This window comes from Macaca nemestrina, chromosome 15 (genome assembly GCF_043159975.1).
Source record: "Macaca nemestrina isolate mMacNem1 chromosome 15, mMacNem.hap1, whole genome shotgun sequence".
NCBI classification, from domain to species: domain Eukaryota; kingdom Metazoa; phylum Chordata; class Mammalia; order Primates; family Cercopithecidae; genus Macaca; species Macaca nemestrina.
Window position 1 is genome coordinate 195284 of NC_092139.1, and position 22596 is coordinate 217879.

Consider the following 22596-nt stretch of genomic DNA (forward strand, 5'->3'; position numbering starts at 1 on the left):
GTTTGGTACATTCTCAGCTCCTGCCCAGGTGCCTCCCAAGCATCGGGTGTTGTGGCTCCCCACACCCTTCCCATCTGTGTGTAGCATGACCACCACCTTCCTACCGTGTGTTTGTCCTATCACGGCTGCTGTGCCTAACGGACGCTTTGCTTTCCAGCTACTTTCCTATAACCAAAGCCCTTGAACGACTTTGCGTTTCAGAGACGACAGGGTATTAGTTTTTCATGATTGCTCTGAGGATTTCCGAAAGCAAATGTAACTTACAGGATGGAAGATATTGGAGACAGTAATTATAGATGACTTTTCTCAGTTTTTTGATTGTGGTAAAGTTACACAGCACTCTATTTTTAACTGTATGGTTTTGTGGCATTAAGTGTGTTCACACTGTCGTGCTGCGATCACCGCCATCCATCTCCAGAACTTTCTGGTCTCCCCACGCTTGAAACTCGGTCTACCAAACACTAGCTCTCCTCCCGCCCCAGCTCTGGTAAGCACTACAGGTTGCTTACAAAATAAGCTTTTTCAATAAGAGAAGGGGCAAGGAAAAGAGCTCTAAAGACTGTCTTGAGATTTGAGGAAGTGTTTTAGGTTTTGTTGTGTGGTTCCCGGTGTAAAGGAACTATTGAAGACGTGGGAAGGCGAAGGTCTGTGATCTCAGGAAGTGCTGGGCTGGGCAGCTTTCCCACTGTGACGGGGACACTTGCCCTCAAACCTGCCTGAGATAATCGCGTGAGGATGGTGCTGCATTGTGACAGCTCTGAACTTGGTCTCCTTGAACGTTGCCAGGTACATAAGCTTTGGCGGTTACCATCTAGTGTCTGTGGGAGACCTAGAATTTGAACATTGTTGACTTTAGGACACACTCATTTTATAACACTCTACCTGTTCTCATCAGTAGGAAATATGCTGTGTCCTTTTTTTTTTTTTTTTTTTTTTGAGAGGGAGTCTCGCTCTGTCGCCCAGGCTGGGGTGCAGTGGCCGGATCTCAGCTCACTGCAAGCTCCGCCTCCTGGGTTTACGCCATTCTCCTGCCTCAGTCTCCCGAGTAGCTGGGACTACAGGCGCCCGCCACCTCGCCCGGTTAGGTTTTTTTTTTTTTTTTTAGTAGAGATGGGGTTTCACCGTGTTAGCCAGGATGGTCTCGATCTCCTGACCTCGTGATCCGCCCGTCTTGGCCCCCCAAAGTGCTGGGATTACAGGCTTGAGCCACCGCGCTCGGCCTTTTTTTTTTTTTTTTCCCCTTAATATTCTGTGTTGCTGTAACAGTAGTTGCAGCGGACGCTACTTCTGGTTCATGGTCATCACCAAACACAAGCTTCAGGAAACCGTGTGAAAAATGAAGGGGAAAGTGCTTTTCTGCAAAGGGCTTTTTTGAACATCCTGTTTTTTTCTGGAATATCTGTTTTGGTGTAAAACGTTTTCATATTTAGGGGTTTGTAACGTGTTTTATACTGGTTAGCTTTGAAACCCCATGTTTTTGCATGCCATGGGGCTGCTTTATCCTGTTATTCTATGATATAGCAGGTTGGCAAAACTATTGGTTATTTCACTTTAAAAACCAAAGCAGCTTACAGATTGAGTGTGATTCTTGTAAGAATTTAATTGTAAAATTGATTTGTGTTCAACAAGCTTACTGGAATGGCTAGATCCGTGGACAAAAAGATAAGAACATGTCAAGTCTCTGGGCCAGGAAGGACTTCCAAATAATACAAGTGATACACATTAATTTCTTAACAAAAGATTAGATTTAGTACATAACTGTTTAAAACCTCCATATTTTCTATTATAGCCATTCCACAGTGCCCATGGGGGTGGGCTGCAGGACTGCCTATGGAATCCAAGGTCTTTGGGCGTTGAGGTCCCTGCAATAAAATGGCATCGTGTTTGCATATGACATATGCACATCCTCCTGCAGACAGTCATGTCAGGGTTGCTCGTAACAGCTATACCATGGACATACCATGCGAGTAGTTGTTTAATGAATAATAAAGTCTGAATGCTTAGTACAAACACATTAAAAAATATGTTGATCTATGGTTGGTTGAATCCACAGGCCTGGAACCCGGGGAGAGAATACAAACTCTAGAAGCAAAACGAACAAAGCACTTGAGGTCAGCAGTGACGGGTGTGGGATCACACTGAATCTCATGTGTTTTGCTGTCTGTGTCACTGTGTCCCGTGTAAACGGGAATCATTTGTAGCTTAAGGTAAAATAGGTAACAGGAAACACTACAGAGTGGGCACGAAGGCGCGCCCCTCATTACCCCGTGTTACAGCCAAGCGTCTGCCTCCTAGGGAAGGATTTGTTCTGTGGGGAGACTAGATGTTGATGATTTCCGCATGTGTGAAGGGAAACTCCCTCCGAGAAGCGTGGCTTTGGCCGGAGCACATCAGACGAGAGTTAGCGTGGCATGGAGTTTCCACAGTGGCCCTCAGGCCTGCTGCTTCTCTCCTCTCCCCACCCCTGGCCCTGACGCTTACCAAGGGAGGCAAGTTCAGCTCCAGCTGAGCCCCGCACAGGGCTGTGGGTCTCTAGGGCAGGTGCCCACCTTCGCCTGAACAGGCTGTGTCAGAGGAGGGTCTGGCTGTACTTGAGCTGTGAGAGATGCTCTCAGAGATCCAGCATCCTGAAAACCCAGGTGCTGAAGGTTCCTCCTCTTCCACCATCCTGCGGGGAAGGGGGTCTTATCCTGCTTCCCCTCAACCCGAGCTGACTTCTTGTCTGTTCTGTACACCTAGGTTTTCAGAAGAGTTTTGTTAATCATCTAGCAGACAAACAACCATAAGGTGACAGCCTGGGAGGGTAGACGGCGCTGGAAGGTAGTTTCCTGAATAACAGCGTTCAGTTTCCTGTTTTGCCATCATTTGACCCAAGGCCCCAAGATAATTGAAATATTGTCAGCCAAACACCGATTTTTTATCTGAGTTTTTTTTTTTTTCTTTTTAAGTTATGGGTGCAAACTTATAACCAGGGACCTGACAAAAGAGAAGGATTTATTTGCAAAGTGAATGTCGGGGATGGTTGGCATTTGCCAACTCTGACTAGCAGGGACCCAGGCTGCTTCCGTTCTGCCGCCCGACTCCTGACCCTCCAGCTCCTGCCCCTGTTCCCACCAGCAGGAAGAGGAGCGGGAAGGTGCCTTTTCCCCTTTAAGGGGGTGAGGTGAGAGTTGCACCTGCCACTTAGCTAGTCCCTGGGGTGATTCTCCAGCATGGGTGGGAGTTGGGTTTGGAGGCCTGAGCCCCGTGAAGCTGGGGTTGCTGTTCCCTGAGCAGCAGGAAACTGGACTCTGGGAAGTGGGGTCAGAGGGTAGCATCCTCAGGAGGGGCCTCTCGTCCCGTTTGACATCTTCACTGCAAAAGGGGGTGTGGGCTTCATGGTCCATTGACAAATAGAACGTTACTTTTTTTTTTTTTTTTTTTTTGAAGCACATAGAACCCTAATTCCTTTGGCTTTTACTAAAGTGGCATTTTGTAATTCCACATGATTTCATTGATATACTCGCAGGAGAGAATGCTTCCTGTAAACCAGAAGGATCTCTGCGACAGTCCTCGATCCATAGAGAGTTCATTTTCCCAAGGTTATAGACACAGCCTTAGGGAGGGGTTGAGGACACACTGCGGCAGCCTCAGGAGGTCCTGGACATGTGTCCAAGGTGTTTGGGGCACAACTTGGTCTTACACATTTTAGGGAGACGTGAGGAATCAATACATGTGAGACGTACGTTGGTTCAGTCTAGGAAGGATGGATGGCTCGAAGCGGGGAGGGATTTCCAGGTCACAGGTAGATCAGACAAATGCATTTCTGGTGCATCTTTCCAGAGGAAGCAGTCAGATCCGCATTTATCTCCGTGTGCAGATGGTGACTTTGAGTTCTGTCCTCTGTCCATGAGGAATTTCCTTGTGGATCGGTTGTGAGGGAGGTACGTGGCTTTTCCCCCCACCCCCAGTAGCTGTCTCTGTTAGGAAGAGCATGGGAGGCAGGTTTGGTCTAAGCTCTTCCTCACCTTGACGTCCCTTTAGCGTAGTGATTTTGGGGTCCTGAGATGTAGTTTCAACTTCATGTTTCTGAATACACTGGCACTCTAAACAGTGTTGTAGGAGGCATCTAACTTACTTAGAAGAAGAAGAATATTTGGAAACACTTGAGCACCTTCGTCCTTGAGAGAACCAAGCCTTTGTTTAGTTTGCTTTGCCCTGAGGCTGTTACGCTGTCCCGGGCTGTGCGGCCTTAGAAAGCTGTGCCCCTGTGAGCTACTGCCTGTGGAATCTGGTGACTTTGAAGTTAATCCAGCAGCTACATATTTTGGAAAGCAGATTCCCTCTTAAAGTGTTGGTGATTATGATTCTAGCACTAGAATTTCAGTGTGTGTTTTCCACCCTTCTTACTTTGTCTCCTCATACACTGAGATGCTGCTGCATTTGCCCTTAGGCTTCACTGAGGGAGGGTCAGTTCTGACCCTTTCTTAGATATTGATCTTGAACGGACAGAATCGAGATTCAGGAAAACTCTCGAGCTGGGAGAGTGTGCTGATATCTATGTAAGTGGGGTTCATGTGTCAAACTCAGGTTTAAGAAAAACCAATTCTAGGCTGGGCATAGTGGCTCACACCTGTCATCCCAGCACCTTGGGAGGCTGAGTTGGGCAGTTCACTTTTGAGCCCAGGAATTCAAGACCAGCCTGGGCAACATAGCAAGACCCTGACTCTACAAAAAATTAAATAGGAGAGGTGATGTGCACCTGTGGTCCCAGCTACTCGGGAAGCTAAGGCTCCCCACACACGAAGTATCAATTCATGCAGTGGCCAGTTCTGCTGGGACCACCTGTTAAGACTACTCTGGGCCTCATGGTTTGAGAAGCGTCTGTCCAGGGTCGAGAGGGAGTAGCTTGAGGGCCTAGAAGCCAGTTCTTGTGGTTGAGCGTGATTGCGGGTGTGGAGTTGGGGGCAGGGCTCTCCACGGCATGAGTGGGTAAACGGATGGGCTTCCAGGACGAGCCCCTGTGACTTTGCCTGGTTTACATCCGTCCAATACAAATCCACAGGCTCTTACTCTAGAAGCTTCTGCTGGGGCTGATGGACTGGCCTGGGGACAGAGGGTGCCCTCAGAGCCTCATGGTGCCGTCTGGTTTAGGAAGAGCACTTAGTCACCTAGATCTAGGATTTATGGCACTACAGGGGACTCCTCACACTCAGAGCAACAGCCATCTGCATTCTAGACTTGGTTCTAGGCAAAGTATTTTGGAGCCTGTTGGTAGGTACCCTGTGTTCTGTTTATGTGTAAAACAAGTTAGAGTTATAACTAGTTAAAACCTATTTTTAAAATTTTGCCACAGAATATGGCAGTTGTGGTGGAGCCTGGCCAGAGACCCCCACACTGAGACGCTGTTGCTTGCTGGGGTTGCAGGCGTTGCCTGCATCGGCTGCCCCTCCCGGCGTGTCTGTGTTCTTGACACGGGCGCCCATCGAGGCTTGGCCTGTGGGAGTCGTGCAGCCATTTGTCTCCGTGTTCCTCTGAGGTTCCGCAGACTTCACGGTCCCGTGGCAGAGCGTACGGTATCTGCTTGCATCCTGATCTCCCCAAACCCCAGGACAGGCCAAGAGTTCCTTACACACAACTGCAGAGGGCCCCGTGGCGTGGATTTGCAGAGACACAGCCTTTCCCCAGCTCGGCCTTCGTCTCCAGAGTTGGCTTTAGGGTGATAGAAGCTTCCTTCAGACTGGGGGGCCCTGAAGCTTTGGTGCTAGGAATTCGGTGAGCAGCACGGATGATACCCCGTTTCTCTGCATTTGTAGCACTAGTTGTTAACACGACCACGAGATGTACAGAGGAAGGAAAAAGGAGGTTTTATTTTCAGAGTAACACTCTGTGCTTTGGGAAATGTGGTCTTGGGGGAGCTGTAAGCACACGCCCCTCAGGAGGAGAGGAGGCCGCGGCATTACACGTTCCGGGGTTTGTTGGCTGTGTGTGTTCATCGGGCTCAAGGAATGTCTGAACGTTTACAGGGAAAGTGGGGTTTGTTCATCCGGTTCGTGCAATGTCTGAACACTTACAGGGAAAGTCTAGCACACATGCAGTGAGTTAACCTGTAACATCCGTGTTCGCCTTGGGGCAAGTGTAACATTTGAAATGAGGTGGACTGGGCGTGTCATGTACAAAGGTGAGCTGTTGGGCGCAGACGTTTATGCGCAGCCTCAGTCACAGCCAGGACTGGCTCGGGGTCTGCAGCCTGTGGCGGGAAAGGACACTCATGAGGCCATTCTGTCCAGTCGGGGCTGCCGGCAGGGTCCCAGGGTGGGGCTGTCTGGTCGGCCGGCATCTGGAGTCCACCCAGGTCCAGTGGGCAGCGTTCCTCTAAACCAGGCTTCTGAGTGTGGAGGAGACTTCATGCTGGTTAACACACTGTGCAGGAGTAATGTTGTGGGGCTTTGGGGTCCACCTTCCCTATGATGCCGGTTACATTTCTCTCCGGACCTCACAGCCACAGAGATTGCACCTCGTCTGGCAGCAGGGGGTGCCATGTTGACATAGTAATTTATTGTATTAACCTTTTTATTGCTATTTTAATAACCATTTTTTTTCTTTTTAAAGAGATAGGGTATTGCTGTGTTACTCAAGCCAGTCTTGAACTCCTGGCCTCAAGCAATCCTCCCACCTCGGCCTCCCAAAGTGCTGGGCTTATAGACGTGAGCCAGTGCGCCCAGCCTACAGCCACGTTTTTAAAACTCAGCAGTTTAAAAATCCTATTCCTTTTACCCCCTCAAGCAGGCTGGTTGGCCTTGTGCAAACTGGGGTGTCACGATCTTAGCCCCCCTTTTATTTTTACCTTTGGCCTCAAATTCTGATGAGAACAGCAGTTACAAAATGGGCTTTAGGTGATTCTTCCGTTACTAAAGCCAGAATTCTCACCAGGTAGAGATGTTTGTCCCCAGGATTCCAGAAAGCTGTTTTGAATCAAGCCCGTAGGAAATAAGTAAGGAACTAAACTCTTGGTCCTCTGCTTAGTACCAGGGGAATGGGTTAGTTGCTGATACCCTTTGATCTGTGCTCACGTGCTGCATCTCATCACGGGAAGCAGAGTCGCCCTGTGGAATAAAGCCCGGCTCAAGGTGGCGCGTCGAGACGCTTGGGGCTGTCAGTCCCTTATACAGCGGCAGACTTGGAGACTCAGTATCGCGTGCAGAGCCCAGGCAACCGGAGTGCATCCACTTTAGAGACCACATGGACGGTCGGCAAGGTGGATGTCCGGGCATATGGCCTTGACAGGCCCACTGCGAGGTGAATTAGGAATTCGTTAGCAAAGAAATCAAACTCGCCTTTGGGTCCCGACTACTTGGAAGGTTGAGGCGGGAGGATTGCTTGAGGCAGAAGGTCAAGGCCGCGATGAGCCATGATTGTAATACTGCACTCTGGACTGGGTGACACAGCGAGACTCCAAGTCAAAAAAAAAAAACAAAAACAAAAACAAAAAAAACAAACCTTACTCTTCATAGCAAGAGGGAGAATTTATCAAAGTAACTGCAACAAAATCTTAGATGATGTAATTTCAGTGGCTAAGTGAGCTGTCCAGCCCACGTGGCTGGCTCACAGCGCAACAGAGCCAGGTGCTGCTGCAACTGCCCCCCCACCCCGATCGCTTGTGGACATTTTCTGTTTTCCCATATCTCCCTTTTGGATACGTAGCTCGCTACTTTATAGCTAAGCATCAGTAAAACAGGTTGTCTATTTTGAAAAGTAACTATTTTGTCTTTTAAGGACAGAAAATGAAGCAGGTGACAATAGCATGGCGACCTGGTGAATAGATTTAGAGGAATATTTAATACTTGGCACCACTCTGATCCCTTCTTCTCTCATGCTTAGTTACAGCTACCGCCTCCTAGGACAGAACACTTTGAGCTCTGTGAGTAGGAATTAAACATGTTCTAAATCAGAAGTTTTAGTTAAGCAGTATTTTATGTGAATGCCCAGATCCTAAGTGTTCACTGTACTGGTGTGTGGTGTTGAAGAAGGAACGAGGGCTTGGGGCTGCGTTTATGGTGCAGCGTCCGGGTTCCCATATGTGAGATGAGGGCCAAGAGACACGGCCTGGAAGGTTCAGACTGTAGGATTGAATGGATCTACCCACTCCTGGAAAGCCTCAAGTCTAACTTGACTTGGGCTGGTTTTAGGGAGATGCTGGCAGCGCCGTCCTCACAGGTCACTGGGAGGGGCTCTGGCACCGTCCCCGTCAGGTGTCTCATGATCAGCCCAGCTTGCTCATCTCAGAAGCTGTTGGTCGTGTTCTCGTTCCTGTTGTTCGTTGCGTGTTATTTAGGTTCTGTTCATGTGGGGACCTAGGAAGTTCCACAGTGAGAGGAGAGCCGCTGAGCCGCCTTCCTGCCTGGATGCCAGCCCCACGGAGGACCGTAACTGCTTGAGGTTGGCTTCTGCCCCCGGCCTCACCTGTGGAGGCATTGATGCAGTGGTACTTTCTAAGCTCCTGGGGCACACAGTGCTGTTGTGTGGATCCACAGGCTACTGTGGCGTCCAAGCACGTGCTCCCGGAGGAGAGGACTCTGCGGGCACTGATAGTGGGAGCTGGCTGAGAGTCGAGCGAGTTGAGACTCCCTGTGACCTGCACAGCTGCCATTTGCACAGCCCCTCCTGACACCAAGATGGTCGTGCGATAAATGCACAAAGCACATCTCCAGCAAAAAGCCGCCGATTGTCCATATCCAGGATATCCACCACGGTGGCTTTTTGGTGTTAATACGATGAATGTGAGCAGCAGGTGGTCTGCGTCGAGTGTGACTGTGCCACTGCAGTTTTGTTCTCATGTCTTGATGAGCATGAACGGTTCCTGACGAGGGTAGGTAAGGATGCTGTGACCTGAGACTCTGCAGTATTGTAGCTTGAGGAACCAAGGAGTTTTTCTGTCTTGCAAAGCCGTCAGGGAGGATGTTCCAGGCTGGTGACTGCTCCATGAGGTATTTAGGGATCCAGGTTTCTTCCCGACCCCTGCTCTGCGTTCCCAGGGACACGGCTGTCCTTGCCGTGGTTGGGAATGGGTGATTGCCATGCTGGCGGGGGAGGCTTAAGGTGAGAGTGGCCGTGATTTACCTAATCTACATAATGACAGGGAGCCTGGGAGTAAAGTGTAGCCATGGCCTGGAGGATGGATGATGGTTGTTGGTGAACGACTGGCTGCACTCACCGCAGCTGGCCCAGGAATGGGGAAGGATGGCTGAGTATGCCGTTCAACGGTACCTGGTTCTTTCAGATTTGACTTCCTTACGGATTTTCTGCTGTAAAGAGGAGAGAGCCTGTGGTTCTAGGCCAAGCATCTCACTCATCTCATAACATCTTGTATCCCTCAGCCAACATTTATGTCAAGTTTTAGAAGTCCTATCAAACTGGCAAGCATTTCTCAATTTGGTTTAACCATTGGATTTTATATCTGTGTCTGCATCTCTATTTTACATCTATGTGGTTATTTGACACTCTGTAGTACCTTTGTAATAGGTTCTCTTTGGTGGAAGTTACTCTCAACAAACCCTTGCTGCTACTTGAATTTTCAAGGTTGCAAGTAGAAAGGAGAGAATAAAAACCACATCTTCTCTAATTTTAAAATTTGTTGTTTCTCAAATCACACCAGAAGTAAAGATATTACAAATTACAAAAGCAGCCAGAATCAAGGTTAAGAGATTTCTGGGCGATTCTGGCTAATCAGCAGTATTTGCTGAGGTGTGTGCAGCAGAGCAACATGCCAAGAAGCCCGCGACGGGGGAGAGTTGGGAGGCCAGGCTGTGACTTCGGAGGTGTGTTGCCTCAGGGAGAGGAGCTAGATGTAGAGAGGATAAATGGCCACAGGTGTGACCACCGCCATCCTTGCTGCGGTACGGAGGCCTTTGTACAGGGGCCTTTGTGAGCTGAGTTAAAAATCAAAATTGAGAGAGTGCAATGCATTCTTAGTTTTTAAAATAAAATGCTAATAGAGAACGTTTTGTAAGAATGTAAAATGTTACATCTTTGTTTAGAATTTAAGAATAATAATTTGCTTCTGAGACCTTTGCGACTGAGATTTGAAATCTTAAGTATGGTTTTTTCTTCCATGTTTTATACATATGCACGTGTACACATATATGTAAGGTATATAAAAGGAAAATAAGCGTGTCTGTATTCACATTTATATACACTTCCATAATGTGTATACTTCTAGTCACACATAGGTCTAAGAGACTATGACGTGACTTGATAACCATGAGAGGGTAATCGCGCCTCCCGCGTTCCAGGCCTCACACAGCCCGTGCCAGGTTTTGGAAGTAGGAGTTTGTCTGCAGCCACTTCGGGAAGCATGTGGTTGCCAGGATTGCCTAGAGCTCCAGGCTGTCTCCAGTCCCAGCCTCCCTGGGGTAGAAGCTGCCCTACCAGGGGCCTGGACATGGACGTTAGGGCCTGGAGCCAGGGACCGCTCCTGAAGTGGGGGGCTCCCCTCACGGCTGGGCATGACAACCGAGGATAGGAGGCGGAATCAGCCTCGGGCCAGTGCACGGCCTCCCTGAAGTGCTTGCGGGAAGCCCCAGCTGCACTTTGATGACCCCATAGACAGCACCACAATCTGTGAGATCCCCCTGGCCCACCCCTCAGGTTCCTAAAATGATGAAGGTTTCCTGAGCTGCGAATTTTTAGATCTAGGCTAAAAAGTCCTGGGACAGACTCACAGGGTTCTTTATGTAGAAATGATGAGTGTGCTGGTGACTCAGAGCAGGCACTGTACCCTCACTCCAGGGTCCTTTGTGCCAGGTGGAAACGAGCGTGTGGGTCACCCAGAGTCCCTGCATCCTCACTCCAGTCACTGCTCTTTGGTTTCTTAATTAAAAGCCTAAAAGCCTTGATAATGAAAATGTATTCTCCCCAGAGAGTAGAGTTTCCGGTTATGGAGGCTCACCAGTAAATGCCGTGCCAGGTCAAATATGCTGAGATCTGGGCCAGGTCCTGCTTCCTGCCCACGGCCAAAGCAGGTACTTCATTTGGGAGGTGACCCGGGGGATATCTGAGAGGCCTGCCGGTCCCCGAGGGATGAATCCGCTGGCCTTCACATTCTGCTCCGGCCTCCATCGGCTCCTTCCTACCTGCAAACTGCCGGCTTTGACGTTGCCATCATTGGAGATATGTTAGGGACTTGGTATGGGTTGATGCCCATAGGACCAGCAGATCGTGAAAAGGTGGGAACCAGGGCTGGGAGGGTGGTGACCACGGCCAAACTGAGAACGTGGTGGGCTGGAAGGTCCATTTTCTGTCTGAGGTGTTTTTTAAAATAAAAAACAGTGTCTCAGGGACATGAGAGGGGAGGCCACAGACGGGGAGAACGCATCTGTAAAAGACTTATCTGATAAAGGCTGTTATCCAAACCGTGCAAGGAACTCTCAAAACTCAACAAGAAAATGAACAACCTGATTAAAAATGGACGAAAGACCTGGACAGATATCCCAACAAAGAAGATACACAGATGGCAAATCTACACGTGGAAACATGACCCGCGTCTTATGTCATAGGGCGAGGCGTCACTGTGCACCCATCGGCCTGGCCAAAACCTGAACTCCGACACCACCACGTGCTGGTGGGTGTGTGGGCATCAGGACCCTCACTCATCGCTGGGGGAAGTGGGGCAGCTCCTGTGGGAGGCAGCGTGGCGGTTTTCCGTGGAACTTAGCTCTCCGACCACAGGAGCAATCACAGTCCTGGACGTTTACTCGGAGGAGCTGAAAGTTTACTTCCATGCGGAAATGTGCACACAGACGTTGACAGCAGCTTTATAATTGCCAAAACTAGAAAGCAACCAAGATGCCCTTCAGTAGGTGAATGGATAAACTGTGGTATGTCAGATACTGGGATATTATTCAGCACTAAAAAGAACTGGACCCCTAAGCCATGAAAAGACACAGAAGGATCTTAAACGCATGTTGCTAAGTGAGACTCCAATCTGGAAAGGCTGCCTGCTGTCTGAGTCCAACTACAGCACAGTCTGGAAAAGGCAAAGCTGTGGAGACAGTCAAACAATCAGCGGCTGTCAGGGGTTGGGGAGGGGAGAGATGAATGGGAGGAGCATAGGGGGTGTGTAGGGTGGGGCAGCAACTCCAGGTGGGGCTTTCATGGGGGATCCATGCCGTTCCACGTCTGTGAAACCCACAGAGTGAGCAGCAGCAGGCCGAGTCCTCGTGTGAGCTGTGAACTGTGGGTGGTGGTGCCGTGTTGATGCGGGTCTGTCGGTCGTACAGACATGCTGGTCTGGTGAGGGCAGGAGAATGATGGAGGCTGTGCCTGTGCTGGGAAAGGATATGTGAGGACTCTCTGTACTTTCCTCTTGATTTTGCTATGAACGGAAAACTGCTTTTAAAAACGTCTATTGAAAAGGCAAACAAAAGAGTGCTGGCCAGACAACATCAGTGTGAGGGTGTGGCCTGTGTTCTACGTTCAGAATTTCCCTTTTAGAATACACATATCTAAATTTTTCAAAGTTAAACCTTTGCATTAAGTAACTCACTACAAAGTTACAGTATCAGCTTGAGCGCTGCCAGGATGGCCAGGATCCTGTATCCTGACAGGCTTCTCCCCTTACAGGTGCAGTTGACGTCCATGGCCACATCTCAGTAAGCGGCAGGACTGGAATCAGGAGTCAGGCTTTGCGGGACAGAGAGGAAGTGAGACCTTGTAAGCACGTGGCTGAGGGCGGGCAGGGAGGAGCCCGTGGCAGGGAGCCGGCAGGGATGACTTTTTGACCAGTTTTCCTTATCGCTGAGGCCTTCTTAGACTTGGGGAGTTGGGAGTCCCCACTCTCGGGTGCCTCAGAAACCAAAGGCTGCTTGTAATGCTCAAGTTCCAGATGCCTCAGGGGAGGTACCTGGGTTGTTGGGTGCAGTTCCGTTATTTGCTGCTTGGTGGGATTTGCCCGCAGCATTTCTGGTTGTTTTTAAGAGCTGATGTTTGAGCTGCTTAAAATCACATATGGATGTCGATTTATCTATAAAAGTTAAGAATGGAATTTGAGTGCAAAGAGTTGTGAAAATGCTCAAGGTTATGTACTAATGTATACATTACATTTGTGGAAGTATTTGAAAGTGCAGGATTTACATTAAACACTTCTCTTGATTTTTGTAATATCTACCTGTCATTTTCCCATTTGATTAATAGATGTCAGAGGGCTTAAATTTTGAGTGCCTGAATTCACTGAAATTAAAACTTCTTACATCAAATGTAATTGAACTGAATGTAGCAACAGTGCATACTTTTAGAAGTACTGATTTAAAAAAAATATATAAAAACACATATCCATGAACATGCAGATGGGGGCAACATATTAAACCATGGAAGTAGAATTAGTATTGTTTTCTGAGAAGACAAATTTTTAAAAAGTCAAGGGGTTTTATAACTTTCTAGTTTCCAACTTATTTGCCCTAAAGTGGAACATTGACAGCAGCAGAAGAGGAGATCCTGGGCCAGTGCAGGCTCTGGGAGCAGCGGGGTGAGTGCTGGAAGGAGCTGGCTGGAGGCAGAGCAGGGAGGTGCTCAGGCAGGCCAGGACGGCCTCAGGGCACGCGGCTCAGTGAGTGAGAAAAAGTTCACATTTCTTGGAGAGCCCTTGACTCTGCCCACAGAAAACCCAAACTCCTTCCAACGGGGATGTGCATCTCATGTAAAAGTTGTTACTCCCAGAAAGAAAACCAGTGGAAGTAGAAATTTTACGTATGCAGAAATTACTTCAAATTTGTTTCTAACCTTATCCTTTTCTTCCCCCATCTTAATGTGTGGTGACTTTCTGCAGGTGACGCACACATCTTAGGAGAGCGCTGTATTTCAGTTGCTGTTGGCTCTGATGTGACTTTGTGGTGTCCGATGTTCTGGTTCTGAGGTTCTGCGCAGAACGTGGCTCCTCCCTGCTGAGTGTTGCTTGTTGAAGGCCCGTGTGGAAACTTTTCCTGTAAGCTCGTTGACCGCAGCAGTCTTGGTTCAGAAACCTTTGGACCTCCTGAGACTTCACACAGCCTTCTAACCTTTCTAGTGTGACCTTTTCATTTTACTGTTCCCCATTAACCCAGATGTTTTCCAGAATGTAAGTAATCTGCTGAATGCAGGGTCGGGGGTGCCCTCCGTTGGCTCTGGGGAGAAGCATGGCTGTTTCTCCGGGTGGAGCTTCCCGCCCACCATGGTGTGCTCCAAGCCGCAGCAGGGTTCTTTGGCAGAAATAATCGTCGAAGGCCTGCGTGGTATGGCTGTGGGTATGCGACCTCGCGGCCATACCGGCCCCTCCCCATCAGTGGTACCACAGAGAGGAGCAGGGGGAGGCCTGATGTGCTTCTGAGACTGCGTTGTCCGTGTGTAACTAGACATGCAGAGAAAGTGTTGGAGATGAGCAGGAGACGGTGTCTGTCCCTGATGAGCTTAGCCGTGCCCTTGAGCGGGTCAGGTTTCTGTGCGGCTGATCTGGACTCAGCCTGGCTGTGGCAGTGCAGGTGACTGCTGGGCTTTGGCAAGGCTGCACCCACTGTCCGTCTGAAACGGCCCCCTTCCCAGGCTCGCTGTGCCAGCTGGGCGCCCAGGCCTGATTTCCCGCCAGGACGGAGGCCCTGTGTATGTGTTGGGGAAGGGGGAGGTGGGAGTCCTGCTTTATTGCCGTATCCAATGCCACGTGGGGTCAGCACTCAGGAAACATGTGCTGTGTGGGTCAGCGATCGAGTTCAGAAACCTGGAAAATTCAGCAGTGTAGGCTTTGGCCATGACCTGTCCAGCCCTGCGGCTCTTTGTTTCTGTCTCTGAATTTCCTGCCATAGCATCCTCCTCCTTCCAGGGGCCCCTGTTCCCATATGGCTGTTGGCAGCTTCACAGGTTCCTCTGCCTCCCCTCCCGGGCCCTGGTGTGGCTGGGGCAGCTAGTAGCTATGCAGATCCCACAGCCAGTAGACGGTTGGTGCCAACGTCTTGGGCCTGGGTTACCTGAGTCAACGACTCCAGTACATGGCTGAGCTTACCCCGAATGTCTGGATCGGAAGGCCTTGGGTTGCAGAAAGGTGGGAGTTCGATATCAAAGGACAGCCTGCAATGCAGAAGGGGAAATGGCTGTGCTGGATGGCCAGCTAGAGGAGTCTGTGCAGAGCCTGGGACCCGGTGCAGACACAGAGCTGACATGGGCAATGCAGTGACACGGCCACCGTGGAAGTGGGCAAAGTTACAGGCTTCAGACCGATATGGAGGGGCTGGTCTAAAACAATCCTCATTTTCCTTTAATCCTAGCAACTGCTGGCTTTTGGGGTGGGGAAGTGAGATCTGTGGTGGCCGCGAGGAGAGACAGGGATTTTAATTAAACCCCTCTTTCTGGGAGAGGGGAGTAGCCTTTTCTTTAGGACGGTGAGCATCGTCATCTCAGGCAGCTCAGGCTGCTGTAACGAAACACCATTGACTGAGTGGCTTATGAACAACAGGAATTTGTTTCTCACAGTTCTAGAGGCTGGAAGGCAGGATCAGGGTGCTATTGGGTGGGTTCTGGTGTGGGCTCCTTCCTGGTTGGCACATACCTTCTCTCTGGCCCTGATACAATGGGAGGGTGAGGGATTTGCTGGACCCCTTTGTGAGGCACAAATCCCATTTAAGGGTCTCCAGCCTGAGGAACTCATCACCTCCCAAAGACCTCCTGACAGCATCACATTGAGGGTGAGGATTTCAACCTGTGTTTTGGGGGGCAGGCAGTTCGTAATCGTCACCCTCTTTGTGTATTTCTGACTCAACATTGAGTCTGCCTTTGGCTCTCCAGGGGACAGAGCCTGTGTGGACACTGAGCAAGGTCAGAGCTGCAAGCATGTGCACATCGGGGGCAAGGGAGCTGCCAGGGGTGTGAGAAGGGGGTTTCAGCGTCAATCGGAGCTGCTTTCCTGGCAAATGTACTCATAAGCTATCCTGGCAACATTTGCTTTTCACGAAGAGTCGATGAGGCAGTGGGGGCAGCAGGCGGTGTTGCCAGAAGCTTGGAACTGATGGGCAGCAGAGAAGGGGCAGAGGCCACGACCTTGGGGTGGTCAGCAGTGCCAGGTGTCTGCCCTCCAGGACTCACGCCTGTGATTGTGCGGAGACTGAGCCGACCGGGGCTTGCCGGCCAGTGTGGCTCTCATGCAGGTGATTATCGGGGTTGGTTTCTATGTAATGTTCCCTCAACCTCATGCCCCCCCCCCCAACAATTTCTGTGCCTAGCAGAAATCATGCTGCATTTCCTTGATGAAGCCTTGAGTTTCCTGTGGAGATGTAGGAATAGCACGATTTGGCTCACGTCAAAATACTTTGCAGTGAAGCTGCACGGAAGAGGTTTCTAGGCTTCCATTTGACGTTTTCAACAATGCCTGAGTGTTACAGGACTGTCTTGCTTGTTAAAAAGCACCAGATGAAAAAGGCTAGTAGTTAATTATGGAGACTTTTTACATTAGCACAGAGACGGTGGCTTGAGGCAAATTCAGTGTAACGTAGGTGTGTTTGTAAGCCGTCAAACGGACCATCTCTCTGCGGGCGACACATGTTTTCCGGTATTGGTTTTGTTCTGTAAAAGGATGACTGGCATGCGGTACAGTCGTTCCAAAATTCACCTGGAAGGTGTCCACATGGTGCTTTGTTTTCTCCTGACATTCTGGGCACCACGAGGAAGTATTCCTGTCTTCAGCACTAGCAGGAGACTTTTCCTGAACACCTGCTCCTCTTTGGCGTTGTGGGTGTGAAGGGGTCAGAGTGACCCTGTCTTCATGGAGCTTTCAGACACCATGGGGATAGTGTGGCACAAGTGTCGGGCTCAGGTGGGACTCAGGTGGGACAGAGGCTTTCCCCAGAAAACAGCTGCCGATTCCAGGACGGCCCTCCTGCATCATGTCTGAATTAAGGCTGTTCTATTACAGCAGGGGTGTCATGTTAACTGGAAGTGCGCTTTTGTTCTGGGCAGTAAGTAAATTAATTGTACATTTGCCAAGGACAGTGAGGTTTGATTTGATGAATCCAGTAGGGAAAAGGAGAAGGGGCGTGGCTGGGTGGGGACGTGTGTGATGGGAGCAGAATGGAGCAGCCATCCAGGCTGTTGGGATGGAGGGGCCGCGCCCGCATTTTCATGGGGTCTGTCGCTGTTTGTGCCACTAGACCTGAACCTCTGTCTCTACAGTAGTAACGCATCATTCACGTCCCAGCAGGCCAAGTCCTCAGGAAAATGGGGCCAAAAAGTAGAAAACCATGACCGTAGAAGGCAACGGCACGTGACTGAGCTTTCTGGGTTGTGCGTCCTTGTGATAAAAACAGTCCTAACTGAGCTGAACACCAGAATGAAAACGAACCTTCCTCCGTGCTGAAGTCGGAAGAGGTGTGCTTGGCTATCCGCAGTGCCTGCCTGTTTGGGCGGTGATTACTGCAGGTCACACGTGCTGTACAGGAGGAGGGCAGTGAACTCTGGAGCCAGGCTGGCCGGGTGCAAGTCCCAGCTCCATAGCCAGCTCTGTGATCTGGGACAATTCACCTATGTCCTCTGCCTCTCGGTTTCCTCCTCTGTAAAAGGGGGGTAATAGTCGCATCTATCTGAAAGGGCTATGTGAGAATTAAACGACCTTGTAAATGTAAGGGGCTGAGAACAGTATCTGCTCTTGGTGAGCAGAAGGATGACCAGGAGGTGACCAGCAAAATACCCCTTTCGAAGCCTCAATACTGTTCTGTAGTGAGCAAAGACATAGCTCCTCTCTGGACGAAGCCATTAATAGTCGATCCTGGCAGGCAGAGTGCAGATTCCTTCAAATCAGAAATTTGAACTCTGGCCAATGACTGCTGTACTGATTAAATCTTAGGATTTGTTGTTAATGGTAAAGTAGTCTACAAAAACAGAAACAGTCTGAAGGAGTTTGAGAGGGTGTGGGCTCAGCTGCAACCTCTCCTCCCAAGGCCGTTGGTCAACATCATCTCTAGCCCTGTGGAAAGACAGAAGCAGTGAAGAAAATGTCGGACAAACATTTGGTGTGTTTGTACACTTCTCCCAGAAATCCTAAATGCTTTGCATGTTTCAGCTAATAATTCATTAAAATGGATTATGCTGACCATTTTATAACCTACTTCACTGCTCTCCTGTCTAAATCCATCCCTTTGTGACACATTTTTTTTACACTTGGCTCATTTTTTCAATTGTGTTTGCTGTCTTACTCCCATGTAAAGGATAAATGTGCATGTTTGTTGATTTGACTGAGACAGCTAATGCTAAATGTCTCTGTTCCTTGAATGTTGACTTGTGATGGTGTCATTTAAGTCTCTTCTCTTACCCCTTGAGTCAGCAAAATATTCCGTGTTACTTTGAGCAAAACTTGCTCATTAGTGTTATGGAGAGTATAAAAGCAAATGGAATAAGTTTCCTGCCTTCAGGAGGATTGAAATCTCAGTCGGTATGACAGCATGGATGGGAGTCGGCTCAGTTTGCAGCTTTTAAAACATGTTGGAATCTTTCCTCTGCCACTTTTGATGGTGAGACCCTGAGCAAATCATTTCCACAAGCATCATGCTCTCCATCTATGACATGGAAGTAAAAATAGCAATCTTGACAGAATTGTGATGACTACAGACGTGTACCTAACCTCTTATTTACTGCCTCCCGATAGAAGATATTGTAACTCATCCCATTTGAGAGCAGGTGGTGATCACCCCATCCTGTGAGATTCAAGTATAAGTATCTGGAATCCCCCATCTGCAGGTGAGGAAGACCCAGCAGCCCTCACAATGTCTTCTGGAAACTGGATTTTGTTTGAAGGGTGAACTGACTCCAAGTTTCTTCTGTTTTCACGTATTGTCCTTCCTACGTGGCTCCTGGGGTTTTTCCCTTCCTCCCAATCTACATTAACCTGATAACAGCCAGCTATGTTTTCTAGAATTCCCCTAAATTGACTCATGCCAAATACTGAATACAGTAGATTGTGAGGGGTTCATTAAATCACGATAGAGCATCCTAAGAAGGAAAGTAGACACCTTTGTTCTTAAAGGGTCTTCAGCTATCCCACCCTGGAGAAGGTTGCTGATTTCCTTTTCTCCTCGGGCAGTCTTGTTACTATGCATCACTTCTTTTCTCTGAGATGGAGTCTCGCTCTGTCACTCAGGCTGGAGTGCAGTGTCATGATCTTGGCTCACTGCAACCTCCATCTCCTGGGTTCAAGTGATTCTCCTGCCTCAGCCTCCCGCGTAGCTGGACTACAGGTATGTGCCACCACACCGAGCTAATTTTTGTATTTTTGGTAGAGACAGGGTTTCACAATATTGGTCAGACTGGTCTTGAACTCTTGACCTCGTGATCCATCCACGTTGGCTTCCCAAAGTGTTGGGATTACAGGCATGAGTCACCGTACCCGGCCTGCATCACTTTTTATGCCTCGTCTTCATCCTTACAGCTTCTCCTTCCTAGTGGCCTCAACTCCCAACCCCGGAGTACGGGTCACAACTGTCCATCTTCATGCACCACAGCTTAATTCCCCTTCTTCTCCTCCCCACCATGCCCTATGGGCTGCTTTTCTACAACCAGAGTGGAGACCCAGGGAGATCTGCTAAACTAAGACAGTGCTCACCCCTGGGAGAAAAATCTACTTCCCAGTTCTCAGTCCTGCTAAACTATTGTTAAGATAAAGAAGGACCATGATAAATCCTATTGGCTAAGAGAAGAAGATTCTCCATGTTGCCATAGGACAAGAGAGGAGGTGACAGAATCTGCAGCCATTTGGTCGAATATGTGATATGTGAGTCATTCTGAGGAATACGTTAAAATTCTGTAGTCAGATCTTGGAAAATGGTAGTTCCAGCAGAGGGAATAATATAACAAAAAACCCAGGCAGAAAACAAGTGTGTGTGTGTGTGTGTGGAGAAGAACAATAATGTGATGTGAATGAAGGGTTCGGTGTCATGAGTGAGAAATGGCTGACCGAAAGTAGGGAGATGCAGAGAGGAAGATACCACGGGAAGACTGAACATCACATTAAGTGATTTAGGTGATTCTGCCTGCAGTGCAAATATTTTGGGCTCTGAAGTGAAGTCATCAAAAGGTTTACGTCTGTAATGGAGGATTGGTCTAGATAGCCTCTCAGATCCCACTCGGCTTTGAGATCCTTGATTCCGGGTCACACCTGCGGGTCTGGAGGGCAGTTCTGCAGGGTCATGAAGGAAGGATTCCAGGAGGCTGGGACACGAAGGGCATTCAGGTGACCACATCAAGAGATCAAGTGGGGTAACAAAAGCCTGAACTAAAAGGAATGCAGTGTAAATATGAAGGAGAAAGAGGAAATGGGAAACTTACTAGAAACGATAAGTAGAGAAAAAGGGGAACGTGTGATTCCAAGGTTTAGAACAGTATTTGTAAGTTACAGTCCCACAACTTCTTGCATAAACAGTATCTAAGAGAGTCATTTTAAGAAGAAGAGCAAACTTCCAAGTTCCACTGAAAGACATCAGCATCTCTGTGGAGTGAATTGGGGAAAGAGAATGAAGAAGTCTGCTCAACTTTTAGACACACAAAATGTGAATTGAATTGCATGAGTGACAACAATGTGAAGATATTTAACAGGAGCTCTTTTTTCTCTTTTTGGCCTACGGTATTTAATCCTTCTATCATTATCGTCCTTTCTCTAATTTGATGTCTTTGAACCTTTATTCAAAAATCTACTACGTATATGTAACATGTTTGTGAGATTATTACTAGACCCTCTAGGAGGTTTCATTAACCCAGTTTTCTCTTATTATACCAATACCACACTATCTTGGTAGTTCAGGTAAGTCCTCCACCGTTTTATTCCAAGTTGTCTTAGCTCTGTTGGGTTCTTTAAATTTCCAGACACATTTTGGAATCCGCTAGTTCATTTCTACTGAAAAATAAAAATAAAAATAAAAATCATGCTGTGATTTTGATTGGAATTGCATTAAACCTCTGATCCACAAGCGCAGAACTGACATCTTAACAATATTGAGCCTGCTGATCCATGGACACAATATATCACTTCATTTATTTAGTTCTTTAATTTATTTCAACATCACTGCCTGCTTTTCAGTGTATAGATCTTACACATCTTTTGTCAGATTTAGTCTGAGGTATTTCATGTTTTGATGTGCTATAATATTGCTTTGTAAATTTCCATTTCCAATTATTTCTTTGCCAGTGTATAAAGAGATATTGCTTATGTGTTTAGCTTGTATCTTGCAAGCTTTCCAAACTCACTTATTAGTAAGTAATTTATTATTATTAGTTTTAGTGGCTTTTTGTGATTTCAGGAGATTTTCCACACAGGTGATCACGTCACCTGCAGATCCAGATAGTTTTAAATCTTTTCTAATAAGGGTGCATTTTATATATTTTAACTTGCCTTATTGCACTGACTAGACTCCAAAAAAATGCTGAAAAGCAGTGAGGAAAAAGTCATCAGGTGGGATGGTAAATACAGCCCCTGTTCTTCCATTTTGACCTGAAGCACCCAGTGTGATCATTTTCTCATTTGATTTTCGTGAGGACTTTTTGTTTCCTTTTTTTCCTTTATTTTTAAAAAATACACTATCTTTTAGGCAGTTTCACCTTCACAGAAAAATTGAGGGAAAGGTGCAGAGAGTCCTTCTATATGCCTTCCCTTCCCCCACGTGCACAGCCTCCCCCACTAAAAACTCTCCTGCCCAGAGGGAGCGTTTGTAACAATTGAAGAACCGACGTTGACATATTGTCACCCAGAGTCCACAGTTTACATGAGGGCTCCGTCTTGGTGCTGGTTCTATGGGTTTGAACAAAGGTGTCATGACATGTATCCACCATGATAGCATCGTACAGAGCAGTTGCACTAAAATCCTAAAAATTTCCATATTCCACCTCATCATCTCTCCCTCTTCCCAACACCTGGGAACCACGGATAGTTTCACTCCATAGTCTGGCCTTTTTCTGAATGTCCTTTAGTCTTTTCTGATGGGTCTCTTTTGTGTAGCCGTGCATGTTTAAAGTTCCTAAGTGTCTTTTCATGGCTTGACAGCTCACTTCCTTTCAGTGCTGAAGAATATGCCATTGTTTGGATATATCACAGGTTATTTATCCACTCACCTAGTGAAGAACATTTTGGTTTCTTCGTTGCCTCCAAGTTTGAGCAATTATGAATAAAGCTGCAATAAAATTAGCAATTATGATTAAAGCTTCTATAAATGTCCGTGTGCAGGTTTTTCTGTGAACACAAGTTTTCAACTCCTTTGGATAAATACTGAACAGTGCAATAGCTGGATCACATGTTAAGAGGATATCTCGTGCCCATCAATGATACACTGGATACACAAAATGTGGCACGTATATACCACGGAATACTATGCAACCATAAAAAAGAATGGGTTCCTGTCCTTTGCAGGGACATGGATGAAGCTGGAAGCCATCATTCTCAGCAAACTAAACTAAAAGAGGAACAGAAAACCAAACACCACATGCTCTCACTCATAAGTGGGAGTTGAACAATGAGATCACATGGACACGGGGAGGGGAACGACACACACGGGGGCCTGTTGGGGGTTGGAGGCAAGAGGAGGGAGAGCATTAGGACAAATACCTCATGCATGCAGGGCTTAAAAC

At 48.0% G+C, this 22596-nt stretch overlaps 1 protein-coding gene across 42 annotated transcripts in view; it reads right to left on the bottom strand.

The window, feature by feature from the left end:
* Positions 1-22596, bottom strand: part of LOC139358406 (disco-interacting protein 2 homolog C-like) — a 229441-nt gene that overhangs the window by 12557 nt on the left and 194288 nt on the right. For 31 of the 42 annotated variants that reach the window (XM_071078969.1, XM_071078951.1, XM_071078954.1 and 28 more), the window contains one exon: positions 7439-8442. The exons of 5 other annotated variants lie outside the window; for them this stretch is intronic. In XM_071078969.1, coding sequence (XP_070935070.1) covers positions 8243-8442 — 200 coding nt within the window. In that variant the 3' untranslated portion in view covers positions 7439-8242. 6 more of the 42 variants (XM_071078979.1, XM_071078982.1, XM_071078984.1 and 3 more) reach the window with 5 other exon arrangements.